The sequence below is a fragment of the Rhizopus delemar genome, genomic scaffold (genome assembly GCF_000149305.1).
Source record: "Rhizopus delemar RA 99-880 supercont3.15 genomic scaffold, whole genome shotgun sequence".
Taxonomy (NCBI): Eukaryota; Fungi; Mucoromycota; class Mucoromycetes; order Mucorales; family Rhizopodaceae; genus Rhizopus; species Rhizopus delemar.
The window spans coordinates 388973-410886 of NW_027137841.1; the positions used below are offsets into that span (position 1 = coordinate 388973).

The 21914-nt window shown below is 37.5% G+C and overlaps 7 protein-coding genes across 7 annotated transcripts; 5 read left to right on the forward strand and 2 right to left on the reverse strand.

The window, feature by feature from the left end:
* Positions 1–2140: 2140 nt before the first annotated feature.
* On the forward strand, positions 2141–2982 carry RO3G_14947 (uncharacterized protein; the record flags this gene model as incomplete). The annotated part of the gene is made up of 3 exons (XM_067669531.1): positions 2141–2501; positions 2560–2660; positions 2734–2982. 3 exons carry the CDS (start codon positions 2141–2143, stop codon positions 2980–2982), a joined length of 711 nt encoding a protein of 236 aa, XP_067525632.1.
* Positions 2983–3652: 670 nt separating this feature from the next.
* Positions 3653–5883, forward strand: RO3G_14948 (uncharacterized protein; the record flags this gene model as incomplete). The annotated part of the gene is made up of 7 exons (XM_067669532.1): positions 3653–3938; positions 3986–5007; positions 5201–5291; positions 5350–5490; positions 5587–5668; positions 5740–5813; positions 5876–5883. The coding sequence occupies 7 exons, from the start codon at positions 3653–3655 to the stop codon at positions 5881–5883; spliced, it is 1704 nt and encodes a 567-aa protein (XP_067525633.1).
* Positions 5884–6190: 307 nt separating this feature from the next.
* On the reverse strand, positions 6191–10329 carry RO3G_14949 (uncharacterized protein; the record flags this gene model as incomplete). Its single annotated transcript, XM_067669533.1, has 3 exons — positions 6191–7179; positions 7321–9432; positions 9498–10329. 3 exons carry the CDS (start codon positions 10327–10329, stop codon positions 6191–6193), a joined length of 3933 nt encoding a protein of 1310 aa, XP_067525634.1.
* Positions 10330–10779: 450 nt separating this feature from the next.
* Positions 10780–11117, forward strand: RO3G_14950 (uncharacterized protein; the record flags this gene model as incomplete). Its single annotated transcript, XM_067669534.1, has 2 exons — positions 10780–11001; positions 11049–11117. 2 exons carry the CDS (start codon positions 10780–10782, stop codon positions 11115–11117), a joined length of 291 nt encoding a protein of 96 aa, XP_067525635.1.
* A 1554-nt stretch (positions 11118–12671) lies between these two features.
* Positions 12672–14424, forward strand: RO3G_14951 (uncharacterized protein; the record flags this gene model as incomplete). Its single annotated transcript, XM_067669535.1, has 4 exons — positions 12672–12833; positions 12893–13064; positions 13114–13254; positions 13313–14424. 4 exons carry the CDS (start codon positions 12672–12674, stop codon positions 14422–14424), a joined length of 1587 nt encoding a protein of 528 aa, XP_067525636.1.
* A 4157-nt stretch (positions 14425–18581) lies between these two features.
* RO3G_14952 (uncharacterized protein) lies at positions 18582–20532 on the forward strand (the record flags this gene model as incomplete). The annotated part of the gene is made up of 5 exons (XM_067669536.1): positions 18582–18803; positions 18865–18966; positions 19016–19232; positions 19303–20399; positions 20521–20532. 5 exons carry the CDS (start codon positions 18582–18584, stop codon positions 20530–20532), a joined length of 1650 nt encoding a protein of 549 aa, XP_067525637.1.
* Positions 20533–21289: 757 nt separating this feature from the next.
* On the reverse strand, positions 21290–21733 carry RO3G_14953 (uncharacterized protein; the record flags this gene model as incomplete). Its single annotated transcript, XM_067669537.1, has 1 exon — positions 21290–21733. The coding sequence occupies one exon, from the start codon at positions 21731–21733 to the stop codon at positions 21290–21292; it is 444 nt and encodes a 147-aa protein (XP_067525638.1).
* Positions 21734–21914: the final 181 nt, after the last annotated feature.

The following is a 21914-nucleotide window of genomic DNA, read 5'->3' on the forward strand; positions in this document are numbered from 1 at the left end:
GTAACTTGGCATTCATCAATTTAGATGAACCATAGCATGGGAAATACAAGTAAGACAATTTAAATCCTTCTAAGTTCATTTGCCATCCTACTATTTTCAAGGAGGAAAGGCATCTACTTCAAGTTCATGCCCTTCAAGATTCAATTGTTAATTTCGGCTTTTGATTGCTTTGTACATGAGTTTTAGGTAAACAGTAGTTTTCTTTTAAAGAAAAGTTATTTTATCAATTGTTTAGTTGACTTAGTATAATCTTATTTATCAATTTGAAAGCCTTTCTTTCTGCTTTAAGAATGTCTATTATTAAATTGGAAAATATTATGCTTTAGATATCCGTTCGGATTGAAGTCGGAATGGAAAAATGACCCCAAAGGCTTAAAATCATAGGAAGATAAGCAATAATGAAATGCGCTCTGTGTTTCATTTACTTTATACAAAATGATAAAGTATGAACCTGAACTAATTGATAGTTGAAATGGCTCAATTATGAGTTTGAAGTTTATTATACTAAAATTACTTTTAAAGTACTGCTTAATTAAAAAAAAGCAAAAAAAGGTTATTTCCGATCATGGTGCTTTTATTAAGTTTCTTGTCTCTACCGTCAAAAGTGATCCTCAAAAAGTATTCAGTTTGAAAAGAGTGAATGATACCATATTGTACCAGATCGAGAGGATAGTGATAAATTTAAGAGGTTAAAGAAATATCTGATTAAGCTGTCCTTTTTAACCAGTATGCAATTTGATCGTCCCTAACAAAAAGAATACTTCCACGACAACAGTTTTCCAAAAAAAAAAAAAAAAAAAAAAAAAGACATTTGCCTCATACTGATTTTGGAATAAAATCTGCTTTTACTCAAAGGAGATAGGCATCATGATTGCAACTTAAGGTGCTTAAGATGCAGTATAGGATGATGAAAGTCTGCTTCCCAAATCGGCAGTCAGCAACATCAGCAACCTGATACGTGCTTCCAGAACAATGTCAATTAACAACATGAGTCGCAATATTGCCATTAAACTGATCACTTTGGTGGAAGCGGGTGATTGTATGATCAGTCATGACGATGGATCTTTGTGTGTTCTCTACTCACCAAATTGTGTCGCAAAGGGTTCACTATGCTAAAGAGATTCTCATAACAACCGCAACTTATCGCATGAACCATCCAAAAACGTTATCCATTCCTATAAGCTAGCGGTCTTAAATCACAGAGAGATTACAATGTTGTGTCCTTGGATATACAAAGCATATCAAGAATACAAGGAAATCAAGAAAGATCAAGGACTTTATCTGTCTTTTGAAACGACTTGTCAAAGCAAAGTTTAAGTCGACATATGCCGTATATGAGGCCAAGAAAATTGGTAAAGGAGATATACATGTACAAGTATTCAAGAAGGAACGTCTTCTTTTCTTGATATGAATACATGTACATAAAAAAATATCACCAAATTCATTGTTGGACTTCAAAGTCATAATCACCCATACACTCAAGCTTCTTTTCACTCTCTGACAGTAATTGAAGCCGGGTTGACATTCTGATATGCCTTGAGCTTACCTTAGCATTTATACGCCCACCAAGAGAAATGGTCTTTTGCATGGATACGCAACATGGTTTTTTGTCTTTATAAAACAATAGAAAAAGTGTAAAGCCTTTTTGAAACAAAAAGGTGATCAAATTGGCTGTTAATAAAGCAAAGCAGATAAAACAAATACATACCTATTTGCTTTCTTGTTTTATATGCAAGAACATATAATAAAGAAGGTTGTTTATGTTATTTTTGAAACACAACGTACAGTCCAAATTTTAGAGGTTACTCAAATAAAGATATGCTCATTTCAGATAGTAGAGCATGATAGCTTTTTCTATATAGATAAGGCTAGTTTTCTTGGACATAGCAAGAGATCAAATTAATTTTTATCGTTGAGGGCAAAGAAAAGGTATGGACAGAAGAGAGCTACTCTTTTTACCATGTCTACCTCCCAAAAGTGGCGCGAATTTAATTGGCTTGGTTTGGATGAATCAAGTCACTTTTTCTTTTTTTTTAAAAAAAAGCCTTTCTTTTGTTTTCTGTCTTTTTTGTTATTGCAAGACTATAATGAGCGATTGGGGTAGTGTAAAAACAAAGATGCTCAGAAAGAAATAGACTAAATGCAAATTATCATAGAGGACGAAAGCGACATTGAAATTCAAATTGCCGTTCCTAAAAAGAACAAATGGGACGATGAAGATGTCGAAGAAGAAGTCAAAGAATCTTGGGAAGACTCTGAAGAGGAAAAAGAAGTCAAGAAACCCGCAGCAGCTCCCATCAAAAAGAAAGTTCCCTTGAAGCAAAAAATTGCTGAAAAGCAAGCAGCCGAGGAACAAAAAAAGAAAGAATTAGAAGCAAAGAAATTGATGCAAGAGGAAGAAGCTGAAGAGGATGACTACGCACGTACGCAACGTATGCGTCAATTAGAATTAGAAGCTGATATGATGAGTGCTACTGATCTTTTCTCGGGCGTTTCTATCGGTATATACAGACAGCCGCTTTGTTTATGTATAGCTCTATGTCTGATTGTTTTATGTAGAGGATATGAAGGGAAAGCCCATTGAGGATTGGAAGCCAAAGAACCGTGTAGAACTAGAAACTTATCGTAAACGTTTAGTAGAAATCATTACTGCCAATTCTGTGAGTTCTTTTTTTTTTTTTTTTTTTTTTTCGGATCAAGATAGATGAATATATTAATGAATACCTTTAATAGAAATCCATCAACTATGGGTGGGTGATTGACGAATTATTACGTGATATCGCAGTTCCTTTGAAAGATACCGAAGTTAAAAAGGTAGCCACTTCTTTAACCGCTATTGCTAACGAAAAGCAAAAACAAGCTAAAGAAGCCACCAAGAAAGGTAAAGGTAAGGCTAAACCTCAATTGGTCGCTGCTGGCAAAAATTCTGCTGCTGATGATAAATACAACGATTTTGATGATGATTATGATGACTTCATGTAAACAAAAAGAACTGTTATATACTCTTTTTAATATACACAAATATACACTATATACATATGAATGCATACACACAAAATAAAAAAAAAAAAAAAAAGAGAGAGAGCCTGGCTTTTCTTTTTCTCCCGTGTAGGTAATGGTACATTGGCAGGAATGTGAATGATATTGGGCAAAAAGGAAAGGGCTGTGTAACACAATGTATGGCGCAAATCATGTTTGGTACAACTGTCATTGTTCTTTTTCCTATTTGAAAATAGGAAAATGCATAATGGGTAGACACATATTCTTCTTTCCTTGTATGATAACTATCCATCATGCTCTTTGCCATTCTACAGCTTTGTCATACATGCTATTTTATAAACAAAAAAAGGAGAGACGTGCACGCAAAGCAGTAGGGAGTCTGAACAAAGACCAACATTCCTTTAATCATAATATTTCAGTATTGTATTTAGATTTAATACTTTCATTACAATAAGTTGATATAAAAAAAAACAGTCAAGTCCAAAGAAGAGTGATCTTCGTTTTATTGAAGGATAAAGCGTAAAGCATGTCATGAATTTCCCTTTTAGTGAAACTGTGATTTAAAATGCTTAATATATTTTTTAGGTACAAAGTTAATAAAAAAATTATTCTCTTTTTTTTAATTTCCCTTTTTTTTCCTTCTAAAGGGGATATGAGTGAAGTTCAAATGGATAAATCAAAAAACAAATCAATTGGTAGAATATCTCGACTATTTCAAAAGAAACCAAAATCGAAAACATCCATTACTTCTTCCATTTCGTCACTATCCATCTCAGATCCCATTCTCTCCAAACAGCCTAGTTTTCAGAGTATTTCCAGCGCTCAATTAAGTATAGCAGAAAAACCGCCAAGGAACTCATCATTGGACTCAAAGAATCTACCATCTTTGCCTGCACATCAAGAAAATGACAATGTAAGCGTGATTACCATAGAAACAGGTAAATTAGTGTCACATCCCAAAAACTCCGTTAACATCACATTCTAGAAACTAGCTTATCCCTGAAAAGCAACAGTACCGATAGACAACAGCATGTTGAACAGCATCAGACCACATTGAAAGAATTAGAGGCAGAAAAGGCCTATTACAAGCATGAGAACAAAAGGTTAGAGGAGCAGGTGAGCAAGATGCAAGCAAAAGTGAAGAAACGGACGGAAGAGTTGAAAACCTTGGAGGATAACTATCAGGCTCACTTACGGTCTCTGCGGTGCTCTGACGACGATCCAAAGAGTATCGCGCGACAGCTTATCGATCTCAGAGGTGACATCAAGCGATTGGCACAAGAACTCCTGCCGTTTGCAGAACCCAAGACGACGACCGAAAAGCTGAGTACACTCTGGCTTAATCTGGGAGAGACGATCGGACAATTAGGGAATCCCCATTTGAGTCCAGAGCGTATCCTGCTGCTAACAGAAAAATTCATGATGGATGTCCTTGTTCAGAACCTGAACACACATCATTTTCCAGGACTGTCATGCCATGCCGAGTTTTTAGAAATTCAACACTGGTTTGAAAAGTATGACGCGTCTCCATTTTTTGCTACTCGCTTACGCCAAGAGGTCTCACTCTTGATTGCAAAGAACAAGATGAGCGAAAAAGAGGTTGAGAAAGGATGGAAAAAGAGCGCTGAGCGCAATTGGCATCATCTGTATCGTGGGCTGCAGAAATCATATCCCAATAGTTTTTTGGTATCGGCAGAAGAGGAAGATCAGGCACTGTTACGGACAGAATACAGTCAAAGATTGCGTCAACTGGTAGAGAAAGTGATGGATCTGGGGTCGGCAATCAGAGGACAGGAAGTATGTATTACCGCGATGGATGTCAAGGAAGGTGTTCAACAGTTTGATCCGTCCATTATGGAAGATGAAGATGGACAAACAGAAGGAACCATTGCACTTTGTGTATCTCCACCGTTTGTTGTAAAGCTATCAGATCATTATGAACCTCTTGTGAAAGGAAGAGTACTTTGCTTTCCTACACTTCATAAGGAGGACACCAATCCAATTGATGTAAATAAACAAAAGTGCATTGTGCCTTAAATTTCTCAAAAATTTAAAATGCCGAATGATGCTGCAAAAGCGAAGGCAACTTTTCTCACCGCCCCCCTTCTTTCTTTCCCCCCTTTCGTTCTTTTGCATAAGGTGATGCTGAGTATGACGTTGGATTCTGATACAAGTCGAAAAAGAAAGATGGCTTCACTAGGTATTCAATGCCCTTTTCATCTTGCTTTTAATCCATACTGACTTACTAGCCTGTTTACCTTGCAAATGTTCTCATTTCACTTGCAATAAAAGTAAGTTTCCCCGCTTTTTATCCATGTTTTTCAATTATTCAAAACCTTATTTCATCAGACTATCAGTGTCAAGGATGTGCAATAAAGAGCACCACAAATGACGGTCTTGACGACAAAACAAAACCACGCCCTACAAAGAAGGCTTGTATTGACGACAATAGCATCAGTAGTAGTAGTAGTATCAATGGTAGTAATGAAGGTAAGCAAAAGAAAGAAAGGAAAAAAAATAGGGTTGGATTAGTACTACTGTTTGCTTAGATATGTATACAATGAATACTAACATATTTTCTCACAGATTTATTTATATATCTGCTTGAGCCCACTTCATCTCCAGCCATGACGATAGAATACAATGACAGTAAAGTTAGCCTCTTAAAGTAAAGTCTATCTTCTGCTTTTTCAGTCTTCTTTATTCCTTTCTTGCTCACCACTTTTTCTTTAATTTTAGCGATGGCATGTCAACAGTAAACAAGATGAATCCAGAAGATCAATTTTATTTGATTGCAGCTGATCCAAAGGATGGTAAAGCAGAGGACAAATTGAATGAAGTGATCAATGCCAAATACCAAACAGGCTTTTTAAAGCCTTATAATTATGTCAATGGATACGCTAGGCTTCAGCAATATATGGAGCAGCAGTAAGCAAATGCATGTTTTTGTTTCTTTGTTTTAACCTGATGTTGATCTATGATCAGTATGTCACCTGAGAGTCGGCAACGTATTTTGTTTAAATGTTATACTTTATTGAAAGTCCAATTGAGCGCTAAAAATAAAAACAAATAAGTGTCCGCCCGGACCAGGTCAATCCGTTAGGATGTCGATGTTATGAAAAAACCCCTCTGGGATAAAGGGTAAAAAAGGTAAAGGGAGGAGAAATGTGTGGAGCCATAAAAGATGGAGCTAAAGGAAATGTTTAAGCCATTCGAGGAGCTTCTGACCATGTGGGTGAGTAATGGGGATAGCTGTGACATGTTGAAGTTGATCCAGTTCATGTAATATTGAACATATAACTGGCCAGCGTTGGGACCAAGAGAGTGCTAGATTTGAGGATACTGAGGGGCGAGATGGAAGCATATTCAGAAGGAACGACAGAGGATCTGTAATGGTTTTAGGCATATAGAGGCGTTGGTGCATATTGAGGCAAGTAATGGCGTGTTTGCGTGTGAACTTGAGTGTAGGGTGTTTGGGACACGGATGCGGCTTTCCACCAGGTAACCAACCTAGCCTCCACCGTATACATCGACTACGTTCTGCATAGGACATGGGTAACCATAAGATAGGGTCCAAAGATACGGATCTACGGCAACTTGAAAGAAGTTTGTAATGCCCACTTTGTTGGCGCTTTTCTAGAGATTGTTGCAGGAAGCGTTTTTTGGCTGTTTTGAACATGTGCTTATCCAGTTCCTCTCCTGTAGAAGGTAAGCTTTGCCAGAGAGGGGTCTTTGAGAGGAGGAACCATTGGTGTCCACGAATGTGTCGAATGTGTGGTAATAGTCGGCATAACAGTGCATCGTCAGGTAAGCATAAGGACCTGTAAAGGAACTGTGCTTGTAAAATGTGAACTCGATCTGCCATAAGGGGAAGTTTAGCTAGGTGAAGCATCACTTTGGTGGAGGTGTTTCCACGGGCACCATAGATCGTACGGATGCATGTATCTTGCACATCTTCAATGGATTTCAGCTGGGTATTAGTGAAGCGGTTGATTGCCAAGCCATATTCAAGCTGTGGTCGAACTATATGAGCGTAAAATCTGGTTGAAAGGAGCCTAGAGAAGCCAGAGGGATTAATGCCCATTGACTTCAGTACGTTCATCGTGGCTAATGCTTTAGAGGAGTTGCGTCTAATCAATTCATCTGGGTCTAGGTAACCCCCTGGTTTAAATGGTACGCCTAGATAAGCAAAAGAGGTTACTTGTGGCAGGACTTGGTTATAAATGGTATATGGTATAGGTTCTAGCTGATTGTCCAATATGACACATTTGGAGGGGTTCCATCGGTACCCCATTTGTAGGCTATGCTCTTCACACTTACGTAGCAGACCAGTCATAGTCGTACGTTCAGCTATTAGCACCACGTCATCTGCATAGAGTAAGCAGTTTAGGAGCGGTATCGTTTCTAATGGCGACATGTCAGTGGTGATGGCCTGGGATCGTAATTGGGCTGGAAGCTGATTTATGTAGATGGAATAGAGATACGGTGAGAGGATAGAGCCTTGAAGCACGCCTGTTTTCGGGTGAAAACGACGAGAGGTCGTATTAGAGAGAAGGATTTCGATTTGCACATCGTCAAAAAGGCAACGTAACAGGTTGAGCATGGGAGATGAGACGTAACGGCTCAGAGTGTCCCATACGAAACTGCGATTGACTGTGTCATATGCGGACTTGATGTCAAGAAATGCTAAGACAGGCTTGACATGGTAGTGTGTACGCAGTATGTGACTAATTTCTGTGAGGCACAAAGCCTGATCTAATGCGCTGCGGGATTCTCTAAAGCCACCTTGGGCTATATCAAGAGGTGGTCCGTCGGTTTGTAGAATGTGCTGGATGCAGCGTTCCAAGATCTTTCTAAAGATAGTGGTCATACTAATTGGACGGTAATTACCTGGATCTGATGGTGAGCCTTTCTTGTATATGGGTATCACCTGGGCAATGCGCCATGTCTGTGGGACATATGACCAAGCCCAGCACATATGGAAGAGGTGAAAGAGAATAGGTGCTAGCAGATGAGATATTGGTTGGAGCATTTCATTTCGCAGGTGATCGATCCCAGGTGCTTTCTTGACTGGTAGGGAACGGATAGCGAGGTTAATATCGTCCCTGGTGAACGGGCAATCTATTTCAAAAGGTAAAATAGGAGTATCGATTTCGTAAAGTTGGACGTTTTTAAGAAGATCACCTGAGAAAGTAGTTTCCAAGCAGGAAGCCATTATTTCAGCTGCATGCTGTGGGCCCTCTGGAGTGGAGAAAGTGGGTTTCAAAGTTCGGTTCTTGCGAATACGGCTAAGCTTAGATATTGCCTTGGTATATTCTTCAGATGCCATTTGTTTACAGAAAGTGGCCCAAGTTTCTCGGCGAAGTTGGGCGATCAGTCGACGTAGAGTAGCTCTAGCTTCTTGGTGCTTTAGCCAATAATGGAGCTTGTTAAGCCCATATGCTTTTCTCCATTTCCTGTAGCAGAGTTCTCGGTAGTCGTAAGCTTCTTGCAATTTGTCAGTCCAGAAGTCGCGTAATGGATCTGTAGAGTGTGAAACTCTCCCGCAACTGTCATCTAGTGAGGTATATATTGCCTGACAAAGGTCAGCATTGAGCTTTTCTATGTAGTCAACCGCATAATGTCTATTGTTCATATGATAATAATGTTTTTCATGGTATTGCAATAAAGGCTGGGATAACTCCTGAAAACGACGCAAGTATACTTCATGATTGTTGCGGTCCTTGAGTTTTCCTAGATTCCAGATAATCCGTGGGTGCCTTGGGAGTTGTGGAATGCTGGCATTGATTTGAAAGGAAAGAGATACTAATTTATGATTCGAGTCCAATGAAAGATCTTGGCGAATTCTCATGGAGGATCCAGTAAGCTCGGTAGTACTCATAAATAGATCAATAATGCTACTGCCCTGATGGGCCATAAAAGTATATTGTCCATACGCCAACCTTTGATTCCATAGGATGATATTGTTTCTTTGTATCCAGCTTATGATCAGATTGCCTCTGGAGTTCGTTGAGTGGTCCCCTACAATAGATCCCAGTCTAGCATTAAAGTCGCCGCAGATAATAGTCGTATTAGTGTGGCTAGTTGTATGCGGTAAAGAGTTTAAAACTTGATTGACGGTTTGGTTATCCAGATGGGGAGGTAGGTAAAGACAGTGGATTAAGACGTTAGCAATGGTAAAAGACAATTTGTACTGACTTAATGGTGTATCGTCAGTTCTAAAATGATGGACATGATACTTGCAGTCAGGATTCACGAGAAGACTGATTCCTTGACTACCTTTGGTAGCTAGAGGTTGGGTTTTAATACCATATGTATGGTATTGTTTCCAATGCGTTGGATACTTAAGTGGATTTAAGAGCCAGGTTTCCGTAAGGAGGAGAACAGAAGACGATCGAACTATATTAAGGATAGGGCCTATGGCTTGACGAGCTAAACCAGTTGTATTGAAAAGTGAAATTGTAATATTACTCATAGTGATAAGGCATCGTTCATACAGGCCTCATCAGAAGGAAGATCTTGGTTCTTATATTCATCTGTGGTACTCATGTTCTCATCTTCGAAACATAGCGGATCTGACTCTGGTTCGTTGTTACGTCGGTTTGAGGGTAGGTTCTCCTGTAAAGTCTGCTTGCTGATCCATCCTTGGGCGTAAAAATATCTTGCAACAGCAAATTTAACAGGGGTACGTATGAATCTCAGAGCTCGTTCCATACGGTTGCAATGATGCATAAAGGCGAGGTTGGCTCGTTCTTCGTCAGAAGCGTCAGCGTATTGGGGGTCACGAAGGATTTTAGGATCACAAGGATTAAAATCATCTTTCAGCGTTACCTTGAAACGTTGCAGGTGGGAACGAAGTTCGTCGGCATAATCATTGTGCACCAGTAGGGCTACGACATTACGATCAGGGTAGTGAATATCTAGGATACGGTTATTATTGATATCCAATTTACGCAATCGGGAGCGAAGTTGGCCAATGGGTACTCGGGCCTTCGTGGGGAGATAGATGTACTTAAAGCCTTGATTCTCGGAGGGTGGCTGTAATATTCTGGCGGCGGCTTCTTGTCTTTGTTGTCGTCGCTGTTGTCTTTGCTGCATTAGGCTTTCTTTCAATCGACGTACTTGGTCGGGGTTACGCCAAGGTGATGCTGTTGGCGTGGGTTCAGGGATATCAAAGGAGGATTGAGTATTTGTTATTACAGGTGGTGTGGGTTGGTTACTAGTTAATCTTTCGTGGTTAAACTGGTTCTGTAACTGGATAGTTGTGGTACGGAGTTGCTCAATTTCAGATCTGGCGGCTGCAAGCTCTTGCGTAAGGCGCTGGATCATGTTTAGAAGAGATTGTACGTCACCTGATTGACTACCAAGTGAGTCTAGCTGGTGGGTCGGAGTTGTTTGCGAGGGTCTAGAAATTTCGACATTCTCTGTAGGTGAGATCTGTGTCAAAGAAGAAATGCAAGAATGTATAATGGATCTCATAGTTATAGCTCTATAGCTACTACCGCAGCTGGTACAACGGAAAAGAGCTTGCGGGGATTCTGTCTTAGTGTGGCCGTTTCGTCGAAAGAGACCCTGTTTCTCACAGTGAGGGCATTTTAAGACCTTACGGTGTTGTTCGAACTGGGCAATCAATTCAGTAGTTTCCTCTTGGGTAAGGACATTTGATATGCTTGGCGTATTGTTTTGGTTGATAGAGCCAGGTGGCATACTTAGAGACGTTTTATTATCAGTGTTGGTTTTATAAATTAGCGGAAAAAAAAGCTACGTATTTTGAATGTCATGGGCTTATTCCGCCCCACATTTCGTCAAGTAGCACAGTCCTTGACGGATATTGATTTGATCTTGGTAGAGGAAGGATTTGAGAGGCTGCTATTGGATTATGATCGCATATTTACCGCTTTGAGAATTCCAGCTTGTCTTTGGAGAAGGACAGGTGAGATCTACAAGGGAAATAGAGAATTTGCTGAATTGATTAATGTGCCTTTTGATAAACTGCGTAACGTAAGTTGACTTGACTTATTTTTATCTTTTTTTCTGATTATTATTAGGGTCAATTATGTATTTATGAAATCATGACTGAGGAATCCACAGTGAATTATTGGGAGGTAAGAGAATAGCTTCCTTTTTCTTTTCTTATACACGAATTTCACATTTTAGAGGGGATGTTAGAAATATGGAAAGATTGCGTTTGATCCAAAGCAAAAGGCAGTATTAGCCTCATGTGTTTTAAACTATCAAAAAGATATCACAAGCACTGTGACAACCAAGAAGAATGACGTTATATTTCCTTGCTGTTTTTCTTTTACTGTCAGAAGAGACAAATTTAATATGTAAGCTATCACAAATATTCCCCTTTTCTTGTTCAACGCATTTACTTTTTTTCTTTCTTTCTTTCTTTATAGTCCAGTAAGTTGTATAAAATCAAGGTGTCTTTGTATTGAAATTGCTCTATTATTAGACTTTGATTGTAGGCAATTTTTTACCAATTAATACAAATCCTTGATTTTTTTTTTATCTTTTACTTTCTACTTGAAATAATGCATCTAAATATGTATCACATTAACATTTTATTACTCTAAAAAGAGCTTTAAGCTCAAATTGATATATTATTACAGACACCAGAGGGACATTGAAAATAAAAGGTTTGTCCAACATATAAATGATAAAACTGTGCCAGAAAGAAAGGACTGAGACAAATGCTTTTATCTTTAGCAAAGTATGTAATGAAAACGTACTTATGCTATACTATGTTGCGACATAAATAAGTTGAACAAAATGTAGAAAAGAGAGCATGGTTTCCAAGTATGATGAATCTATATAAACTGTTTCCTTCAGGTCATCAATACACGCCGCAGCAGCTAAGTTAATCGCCTTATTAAATATGCAGTCTTAATTTTCATAAACGCAACACTCGTTTTTCTCCCATTTACGGCTCTGATGCCTACAAAGTTTGTTTAACTAATATTCTTCTTACTTTATGTAACCAATCAATGAATAAGATAATGTGTTGTGAACACAGATTTTTAACATTGATAAACATCGAATCTTAGGTTTAATAGCTTCTTTCGGGTTCCAAAATAGATTTTTGAATGAGAAATTGATAGAGAAAAGTGTCATAAGACATGATTACTTGAACTATGTTTATTATCTATAAAAGCTTTAATTTAAAAGAGGATGGGTGTAGAATAGTGCTTATTTGCATAGCCTATCGGCAATGACTTTGTTCAGTCAGTGTGCTGCGGACTTGTACTCCCTAACTCATAACTTTGTCCAGTCAGTGTCTTGAATACTTGTATTCCCCAACTAATGGCCTATCCGGGTTTGTAGGGATTTAATAGTCAGATTTGCATTGTTAGCCGTACTTTTAAGACAGATGCATCTATTAGGATTGCATAGGGTTCTCAGATAAATTGTCGACAAGCAAAAAAAAAAAAAAAAAAAAAAAAACAATAGTTGGGTCTCTGAAGTGAGCTGCTGGTTTTTTTTTATAATATAAATGGCATAAGTTCGTTACACAAGAGCATGTTCTCTAAACAAACAACATTGTATAAATATTCTGTCCTTTTTTTTTTTTTTTTTTTCGTTTACATTTTTCTAACTGTCTTTTGTTTATGAAGCTTTCGACACTATCGTTTGCTTTGTTTTCTGTCGCTAATTATATTAGCTTTGGCATGGCCACAGGAGAAAACACGTTTCAGTTGGCCTTGGATTATCATGTACCCAAAAACATTGTCTTTAGTTCATCTCAAGGTGGATCGTCACACGTTGTATGGGTCCTGTCTATACTTGAAGAGCTAGCAGCTAGAGGCCATCATACGATCTTCTATACACGTGTAATGTCTCTTTATGATACGAAGAACTCTTTGAATGTTTACGTATTTCTTTGACTTAGGATGATCAGACAAAGTTCATCAAGAACTTTCCTACTGTTGACTTAGTCTCGGCTGGTCCTGCTGTAGCAACAAAAGAAGAAATGGGGAACTTGATTCGCAATTTAACCACAAAGGAACCAGTTGATAGACTCGTTTATATGTTGGAAGAGTTTTCACAGAACTTTACAGAGGGTATTTATCAAGCACATAAAAAAGAGAAGTTACTAAGACATTGTTTTAGATTATCTCAATCATATGGATTTGTTTAGTAAAAAAGATGTGGATCTTGCTCTTTGTGGTCATATCATGACGGCCTGTGTTGAAGCTTCTATTATTAATAAAATACCCTTTATAGTAACTTCCGCAATCCCATTAACTCCTGGTAAGAGAAAAAAAAAAAAAGAACGAAACAAGTATAATGACTTTATTGCGTTTTTTAGACACAGCAGCCCCTTATGTCAATACCGATATGCTATCTCTTCATAACCCAACAAGCAAAAACGTTCCATTTTTTACACGTTTAAAAGAAAAGGTGATTGATACCATACGCGTTATTATCAAGGCTAGGGGCTTCATCAAGAGATTTCAACAAGAACAGATGGCACTGGGTCTTGAACCTGCAGCTAATCCAGCAGCAAAAATTAAAGATGCCATCAAGTTGTTCAATAACGCCTTTGGGTTCACTCCTGCAAGACCCATTGGGCCACTAGTTGAGCTGATTGGTCCCATCGTGCCGAAAACGCATCCTGTGCTAACGGATGACCTTCAACAGTTTCTCGATAGTCATCAAAAGGTAGTCTATGTCGCCTTTGGACAGATTGCCATCCTGAGAGCAGAGGATATTCGTCTCATCATGACCTCCATGCTAGAAAACATGGAAACAGGCGACATTGACGGCATCTTGTGGTCCGTCAGAGACATGAAGCACCTCTTTCCAGAAACACTCCAGACGCGCTCTGGCCAAGTCTATCGTATCCGAGACCTGTTTGATAAGAAAGAAGGACAAGACATTCTCTTTTTAGAATGGGCTCCTCAGGTCGCTATCCTTCATCATCCCTCGACTCAATTGTTCTTGACCCACGGAGGTATCGGCTCAGTTTATGAAGCACTCTATAATGGCGTGCCCATCGTCGTCTATCCCTTCTTTGGCGATCAACCTGCGGCTGCTGTCATAGCCGAAGAGAATGGTTATGGACGCCGGATGAAGAAGAGTGATCAGGAGCAGGCAACCAAGGTGGTTCAAGAGGTCTTGCGTGATGATAGATACAGACTGAATGCCAATCGCTTCAAGGCCTTGGTCCAGATTCGATCCAACCGTGGTGTCCAACACGGTGCTGATGTGGTAGAAGAGGCGCTCTATTTGCATCAGGATGGCAAGATCAATCATCGACGAGACGTCAGACGCGATCTTTCCTTCTTGAAGGCATACAACTTGGATCTTTATCTCTTTTCGCTTTCTGTCATCTTTGGATCACTCTTTGGCGTCTATCGCTTGGTTTCCTATGGCTTAAAGCGATCGTCAGTGAAAGCAAAGAAGGTAAAGTCTGCTTGATGCTCTATAAAATAAATAAATAAGAAACAGAGAGCCATTCGCTTTCCTAAAATTAGCAAAGTGATGACAATTTTTATAAAATACATTTGACTTCAAACTGCAAAAGCTACATTTTTGTCCACAAAAATAAAAATGGAGATATCAATATGATCCAAAATTATATATATGATTTTATTTAATAATAGAGTTTATATACTTTTCACAATGTTGATATTAATAAATGTACTATGCTGATGATAAAATGCCCACAGCAATATGCAGATGGTTAAATACTATATTCTATTATGCAGAGCTTTACATAATTTAATATAAATGCTTGCCCCTCATTCACCAATCTATTTTGGTAGATACACATATATGTTAATAAGTCTGCATTTCCATACATTCACACCATCAATCGTTAACAATGCTTGATTACTATACGATGATTATCTTTGGAGTATAATACTATATGTAAAAAATGAGAGTATTTATAGACATGACACGGATAAAGAATGAGGACAGATTTATAATCAATTTGACAGAATAGATGGTTACTATTTTTAATTATTAGTTTAGCCTGTTCCTCGCTTGTATTGTCAATTATGCTATTCGGATGGTTTCACATAGCTCTGGATATAGGACTATTTAAGTAGACGATACGGATGAATATAAAGACTTTTAGTTCCGTGATTGGATAGCATTGCTAATAATACTATCTCAGTTGGGATAAATGTTTCCATGACTAATGATGATCCGATAAGTAATCGTCATTCCGTATTAAACATGCTCATATCATCAATAAACTATATTACAACCACGCCATATATTTGACTGTGTGAAGTTAATATGAATAAATCTTAATATAAAAATATAATCAAAGTCTTTTATTGATCTGTGTTGGGAATAATATTATAAATGATTACGTCAACATACCATCTAGGATCATATCCAATTCCTTTTTTACTAAAATAAAGTGACTATAATCTTATGTATCATTAAGGGGTTATTACTCTTTACCAAAGCTTGCTTAAAAGGTATGCTTTGAAAGCAGAGAACTAGAATGCGATTGCGTTTATTTTCATGCTATTTCAGCCTTTGAAAAGCCCCTTTTGTTGTTTTGTTTCATAATTTGCTTTTGTTATGAATTCACATGCAATGCAGTGACTCTTTTTAAAGAAGAATACGATAGCGTACAGGCTTTTTTCTTTTCTTTTTTTCTTTCATTCAAGGAATAAAAAGGTTATATTCATGTAGTTAAATAACACAGGTTATATGAAAATATGATAATACAAAATTGCTCCTAGACGATATCTTACATTGTTTATTTATTAGATAAAAATGAATTCTATGGATCTATGTGTTGTTACACTTAATCGTAACTAAAAATATTAAAGGTAAAAGAAAGCGGCTAAAAAATTGTAAAGTGGTAAACGCGTGAAAGGCAAACAAAGGCACCAAAAAATAAAAAAAAAAAAAAAAAAAAAAAAAAGGTAAAGATACCTCATTTGAGTATATATGAATGTAATCACTCATATTTACTATTCATTTTTCATTTGTATTATAATATATATATAAAAAAAAGTTGGACCCGGCATCCAACCCTAATTTTTTTAGCTAGAAATTAGGAAAAACTGCGTGTAATCAGTTTCTTTTTTTGCAAGAAAAGCAGCAAAGCTTGCTCTGGTTTTTTTTCGCAAGAAGCCCAAAAAAACTTGAGAGTTAAGGAAAAAAGAAGAGGAAAGAACAGACGTTTAGGTATCCTTTTTATACTTTTTTGTTTGAAGGTTTGTGACTATGAAATTTTTTTTATCATGCACTCTTGGAAAATCACATGTGATTTTTCATGTACTGGATTTTTTTTTTTTTTTTTTTGGTGCTTTGCTGTTATTTTATTGAAAAAGTATAGATACTTCTTTTAGTACATTGAAGCAGCCTATTTTAAGTTATTAGAAGGTAAGGATCCCATTAATTCATAGTCTATAATTGAGGCAGTTCTTTAGTCTTTCATCATCTATACAATCATTATTTATAGAAAGAAACCAAAGTATTAACAGGCTTTTAGACAGTATAATAGTTGTATTGAGCTGCAAGAGTAATGATTTATAGGGATGAAAAGCTTGTTTATATTTGCTTTATAAACATGCAAACTTTCTATATGAATATGATGGACATTACCACTTTATAACACAACTAGAAATAATGAAGAGTGATGGTTTGTATCAGATCTCTTTTTAGAGTTGCATGAACAAAAGAGTATCTAATACTATCGACAGAAAGATAGACAATCCAAAAGTAGATTACCAGAGTAAACGTCTAAGCTTAAAATATGATTGAGCTATTGACAATCAAATTATTTCTTTCTTTTCAGGTTTAACATGAACAAAACAATTTATAAAGAGACATGTATTGATGTATCCATCATTCATAACTCGATATGAAAACAGTATTAATAAGCTACATGTAAAATATATCCAATAGATAGGCTACAGGTTAATTCGAATATAACGCTTGGTTTTTCTTTTATGGATAAAAGTATCTTAAAATAGCTTTGCTATCTCAAATACTTCAAATCTATACTCTATACCCACTTTTCCGATGGCTATTTTATTTTATGCTGGCAGTATTCGGATTCCTCTTCATATCAAGTGTAACATCCAAAATAAAGCCTGCTAAAACACAAATGGCATAGGGAGAATTTCACTCATTTGGCTATTATTTATCATTCACCCCCGCAATTACTCTGAGAAAATAAAGTATCGAAATGTTGAGACATTCTAATTTGTTATATGAGAAACACATAGTAATTAAAAGGTATTTAATCTTTCAAAGCAAAACACAAACGACATTATTCTCAAATACAAGACTTTAAACCACATACAAAAACAATATAAAGATTCCTGAAATCGTTTGAAGCAAGTCTTTTGATCTAAGTACAGTAGCTTTACTAAACAGAAGAGTTACATGCTATCGATTAAATAAGCAGTACCTTACATGGATACATGTTTAGACAACGTTGTACGGTCTAAACGAAATACTTTATGGCTTGGCAAGGCTAGCCTCTATATCAGTGTTTCGTCTCAGATATCAACTCTTGTTTTTAAAGGGGTCTAAAGTCAAGCCCTATTAAATAAATACATGGCATAAACCACTATAAAGTAGCAGTGAATTTCTGGTACAGTAAAAGAGATTGGCAAAAAAAAGCTCAAAAAAGCTCAAAAAAATTAGGAATTCATACATGCCAATCAATGGTTTGTACAATGAACCTCAAAACGATACATGCAAAGAATCTAATCTTAGATATCAACAAACCAAAGTCATTGAGACATCTTCGACGATACTTGAAAATTAATATGTGACATTCACTATTACAATCTAGTAACAAACGCAATATGCTTTTGTGAACACTTTTTTATATTTGGTGGGTTGAAAGAAATGAACAAAGCTATATGCTGAAATTATGTGCCTTACTTGCATAATTATTACAATCTAAACCTGACATTCGTTGCAATACAAACTTTCAAAAGAAAATATAATAGGCTCTTCTCAATGCTTCAATTTCCTTACTAAAAATATGCACATCAGATAAAAATTAAATTAAAGTGCGTTTTCAAAAAACATATAAAGCTACCTTTCTATCTCCAATGAGGCTGTCTCTGCTCTCGATAGCATCCAAGCCTCTACCAACCCTAAGACCAGTCCTGAAGGCTGTATCTGACCCAACAACCGTGGTGAAGGTGAAGGTCTTGGCTGGAACGGATACTGCTGCAAGGCCAGTGATGACGCTTGTATCAAAGGCAAGCTTAACGAAAAAAACTGATCTCTTCCTTCTATACCTTTTCTTTTTCCTCAACGATAAAAATTAATTTGATCTCTTGCTATGTCCAAGAAAACTAGCCTTATTTATATATAAAAAACTGCCATACTCTACTATTTGAAAGAAGCATGTCTTAATTCAAATAGCTTCTGAACTTTAGACTGTTGGGTTACTATGTCTATATTCATCTTCACTTTTCAATACGGATGCAAGCAGCACATGATTGTTCACTGTTTTATATAAATGGGATAAGTTAGTTACACCAGAGCATATTTCAACAAACGACATTGTATGAATACGCTGTCCTTTTTTTTTTTTTTTTTTTTTTTTTTTGTTATCTTTTTCTGAACGTTTTTTATTTATGAAATTTTCGACTCTATTGTTTGCTTTGCTTTCTGTCGCAAACTGCCTTAGGTTTGGAGCAGCCGCAGGAGAAAACACGTTTCAGTTGGCCTTGGATTATCATGTACCCAAAAACATTGTCTTTAGTTCATCTCAAGGTGGATCGTCACACGTTGTATGGGTCCTGTCTATACTTGAAGAGCTAGCAGCTAGAGGCCATCATACGACTTTCTATACACGTGTAATGTCTCTTTATGATACAAAAAGAGCCCTTTGAATGCTTACGTATTTCTATGTCTTAGGACGATCATACAAAGTTCATCAAGAACTTTCCTACTGTTGACTTGGTCTCGGCTGGCCCTGCTCTAGTGACAAAAGAGGAAATTTCAGATATACTAAGAACTGTAAGCAAACTAGACAAGGTTGACATGATACTTTACATGATAACCTCAGTTGCTCGAAATTTCACAAAAGGTATTCATTGAACGCATAAAAAAGGAGGAAAGGCGACTCAGCTCTATTCTTTTAGTATACCTTGAACATGTTGATTTCTTTAGCAAACACAATGTAGACCTTGTTGTTTGCGATCATTTTAATGAAGCTTGCATTGAAGCTTCTATTACTAGTAAAATACCTTTTATTTATACTTCTGTACCTCTCTATTCGCTTGGTAAGAAAAACAAAAAAGAAAAGAAAAAGGAGAGAGAGATGGCATGACCATTTATGTTTTATTTCTTCAGATACATCCGCTCCCTACATTAACATCGATTTTCTCTCTTTTCATAACCCATCGAACAAGGATGTCTCGTTCTTTGAACGCTTAAAAGACAAGGTGATCAACCCTATACACTTTTTTATCAAGGCTAGAGGCTTCATCAAAAAGTCCCAACAAGAAAAGATGGCACTCGGTCTCGAAACCACATCCAATCCAGCAGCAAAGCTTAAAGACGCAATAAAGCTGTTCAATACCGCCTTTGGGTTCGCTCCTGCAAGACCCGTTGGTCCATTAGTTGAGCTGATTGGTCCCATCGTGCCAAAAACGCATCCTGTGCTAACGGATGACCTTCAACAGTTTCTCGATAGTCATCAAAAGGTAGTCTATGTCGCCTTTGGACAGCATGCGGTTCAGGCAACAGAGGAGCTTGGTCTCATCATGACCTCTATGCTAGAGAATATGGAAACAGGCGACATTGATGGCATCTTATGGTCTGTCAGAGACATGGAGCATCTCTTTCCAGAAACACTCCAGACACGCTCCGGCCAAATCTATCGTATCCGAGAGCTGTTTGGCAAGAAAGAAGGACAAGACATCCTCTTTTTGGAATGGGCTCCTCAGGTCGCCATCCTTCATCATCCCTCCACTCGCTTATTCTTGACTCACGGAGGTGCCGGTTCGGTTTATGAAGCACTCTATAATGGCGTGCCCATCGTCGTCTATCCCTTCTTTGGCGATCAACCTGCGGCTGCTGTCATAGCCGAAGAGAATGGTTATGGACGCCGGATGAAGAAGAGTGATCAGGAACAGGCAATCAAGGTGGTTCAAGAGGTCTTGCGTGATGATAGATACAGACAGAATGCCAATCGCTTCAAGGCCTTGGTCCAGATTCGATCCAACCATGGTGTCCAACGCGGTGCTGATGTGGTAGAAGAGGCGCTCTATTTGCATCAGGATGGCAAGATCAATCATCGACGAGACGTCAGACGCGATCTTTCCTTCTTGAAGGCATACAACTTGGATCTTTATCTCTTTTCGCTTTCTGTCATCTTTGGATCACTCTTTGGCGTCTATCGCTTGGTTTCCTATGGCTTAAAGCGATCGTCAGTGAAAGCAAAGAAGGTAAAGTCTGCTTGATGCTCTATAAAATAAATAAATAAGAAACAGAGAGCCATTCGCTTTCCTAAAATTAGCAAAGTGATGACAATTTTTATAAAATACATTTTACTTCAAACTACAATAGTTTCATATTTAAATATTCAAACTATAGTTCACTGTCTTTTACGAGACTTGTTTAGCTGTCAGATCGTCTTTTTCAGTGGTTTGTATCACCATAAGAGAAGCTTGTAGTGAGCACAAAAGGACATCGAGATTACATCAGCAAACCCATACTTGCTTTATTTGTATTTGGTTTTCAAATTATGCCAAAATACCATATCTGCAATCATCTTTTTCTTTCTTTATTTTTTTTTTCTTATTCACTTGTTTTCACCCTTTGCTTTGCCTTTAGTGTAACTGAGTACAGTAGCATAAGTAGTTGCATGGTATTTATGTCAGCTTGAAGAAATATGTCAAAGCTTGCTTTGTTTCTTCTACACCCATATGATCTTTTTACTCTTTTGACAGGAACGATTATCTCTGATCCTTCAATTTCATTCAGATGTTCATTAGTACAGCTTGTCTTTTGCTATACATTTTGTCAGACAGGCTCAACAAAAAAAAATAATACTTTAGAGCATAAAGACAAAGTAGGGATCATCTGTGTCTCCATTTTTTAATCTGTTGTACGACGGTAACCCTGATTTAAATATTCTTAAAGGACATAGAAGGTAGGATATTACAAACGTAAAGTGAAGGATGTCCATTAAACTTGCTATTCAAATGCAAATATACAAAAAGAGTTCTATAAAGACAAAGAGCAAAAACATTTATTTCCAAAGTTATTAATGTTTAAAATAAAAAAAAAAAAAAAAGGCAAGCTCATCTAGTTACGCTGACTCCTCCATCCATATTTAGTTGCTGTCATCGTCATCAATGGGTTGAGCATACTTGGGGTTGGCCTTTCCATTACACTTGCCCTTGATACAAGCGTCGCGACAGTCATCGCTGGTCTTGCAGCAGTAACCGTTCCAGCCAAGACCTTTACCTTCACCACGGTTGTTAAGGCGAGTACAGAGCTTGTTGCCGCCCTTTTTACCGCTACCACTCTTGCTGCTAGAGTCGTCATCAATGGGTTGAGCAAGCTTGGGGTTGACCGGTCCGTTACACTTGCCCTTGATACAAGCGTCATGACAGTCATCGCTGGTCTTGCAGCAGTATCCTTTCCAGCCAAGGCCTTGGCCTTCACCACGGTTGTTGGGACGAATACAGCCTTCGGGAGAGACCTTGGGGTTGGTAGAGGCTTGGACGCTGACGAGAGCAGAGACAAAAAGCAAGATAGAGAGAGACAACTTCATTGGAGATAGAAAAGTGGATCGATGATAAAACAAATACAGCGATTGACATTGTGCCTTTTATATGTTTTTTGAAGACGCACGTTAATTTAATTTTTATTAGGTGTGCATATTTTTAGTAAGAAACTAGAGGCATTGCGAAGAGCAAATTATATCTCCTTTGAAAATTTGTATTGCAATAAAT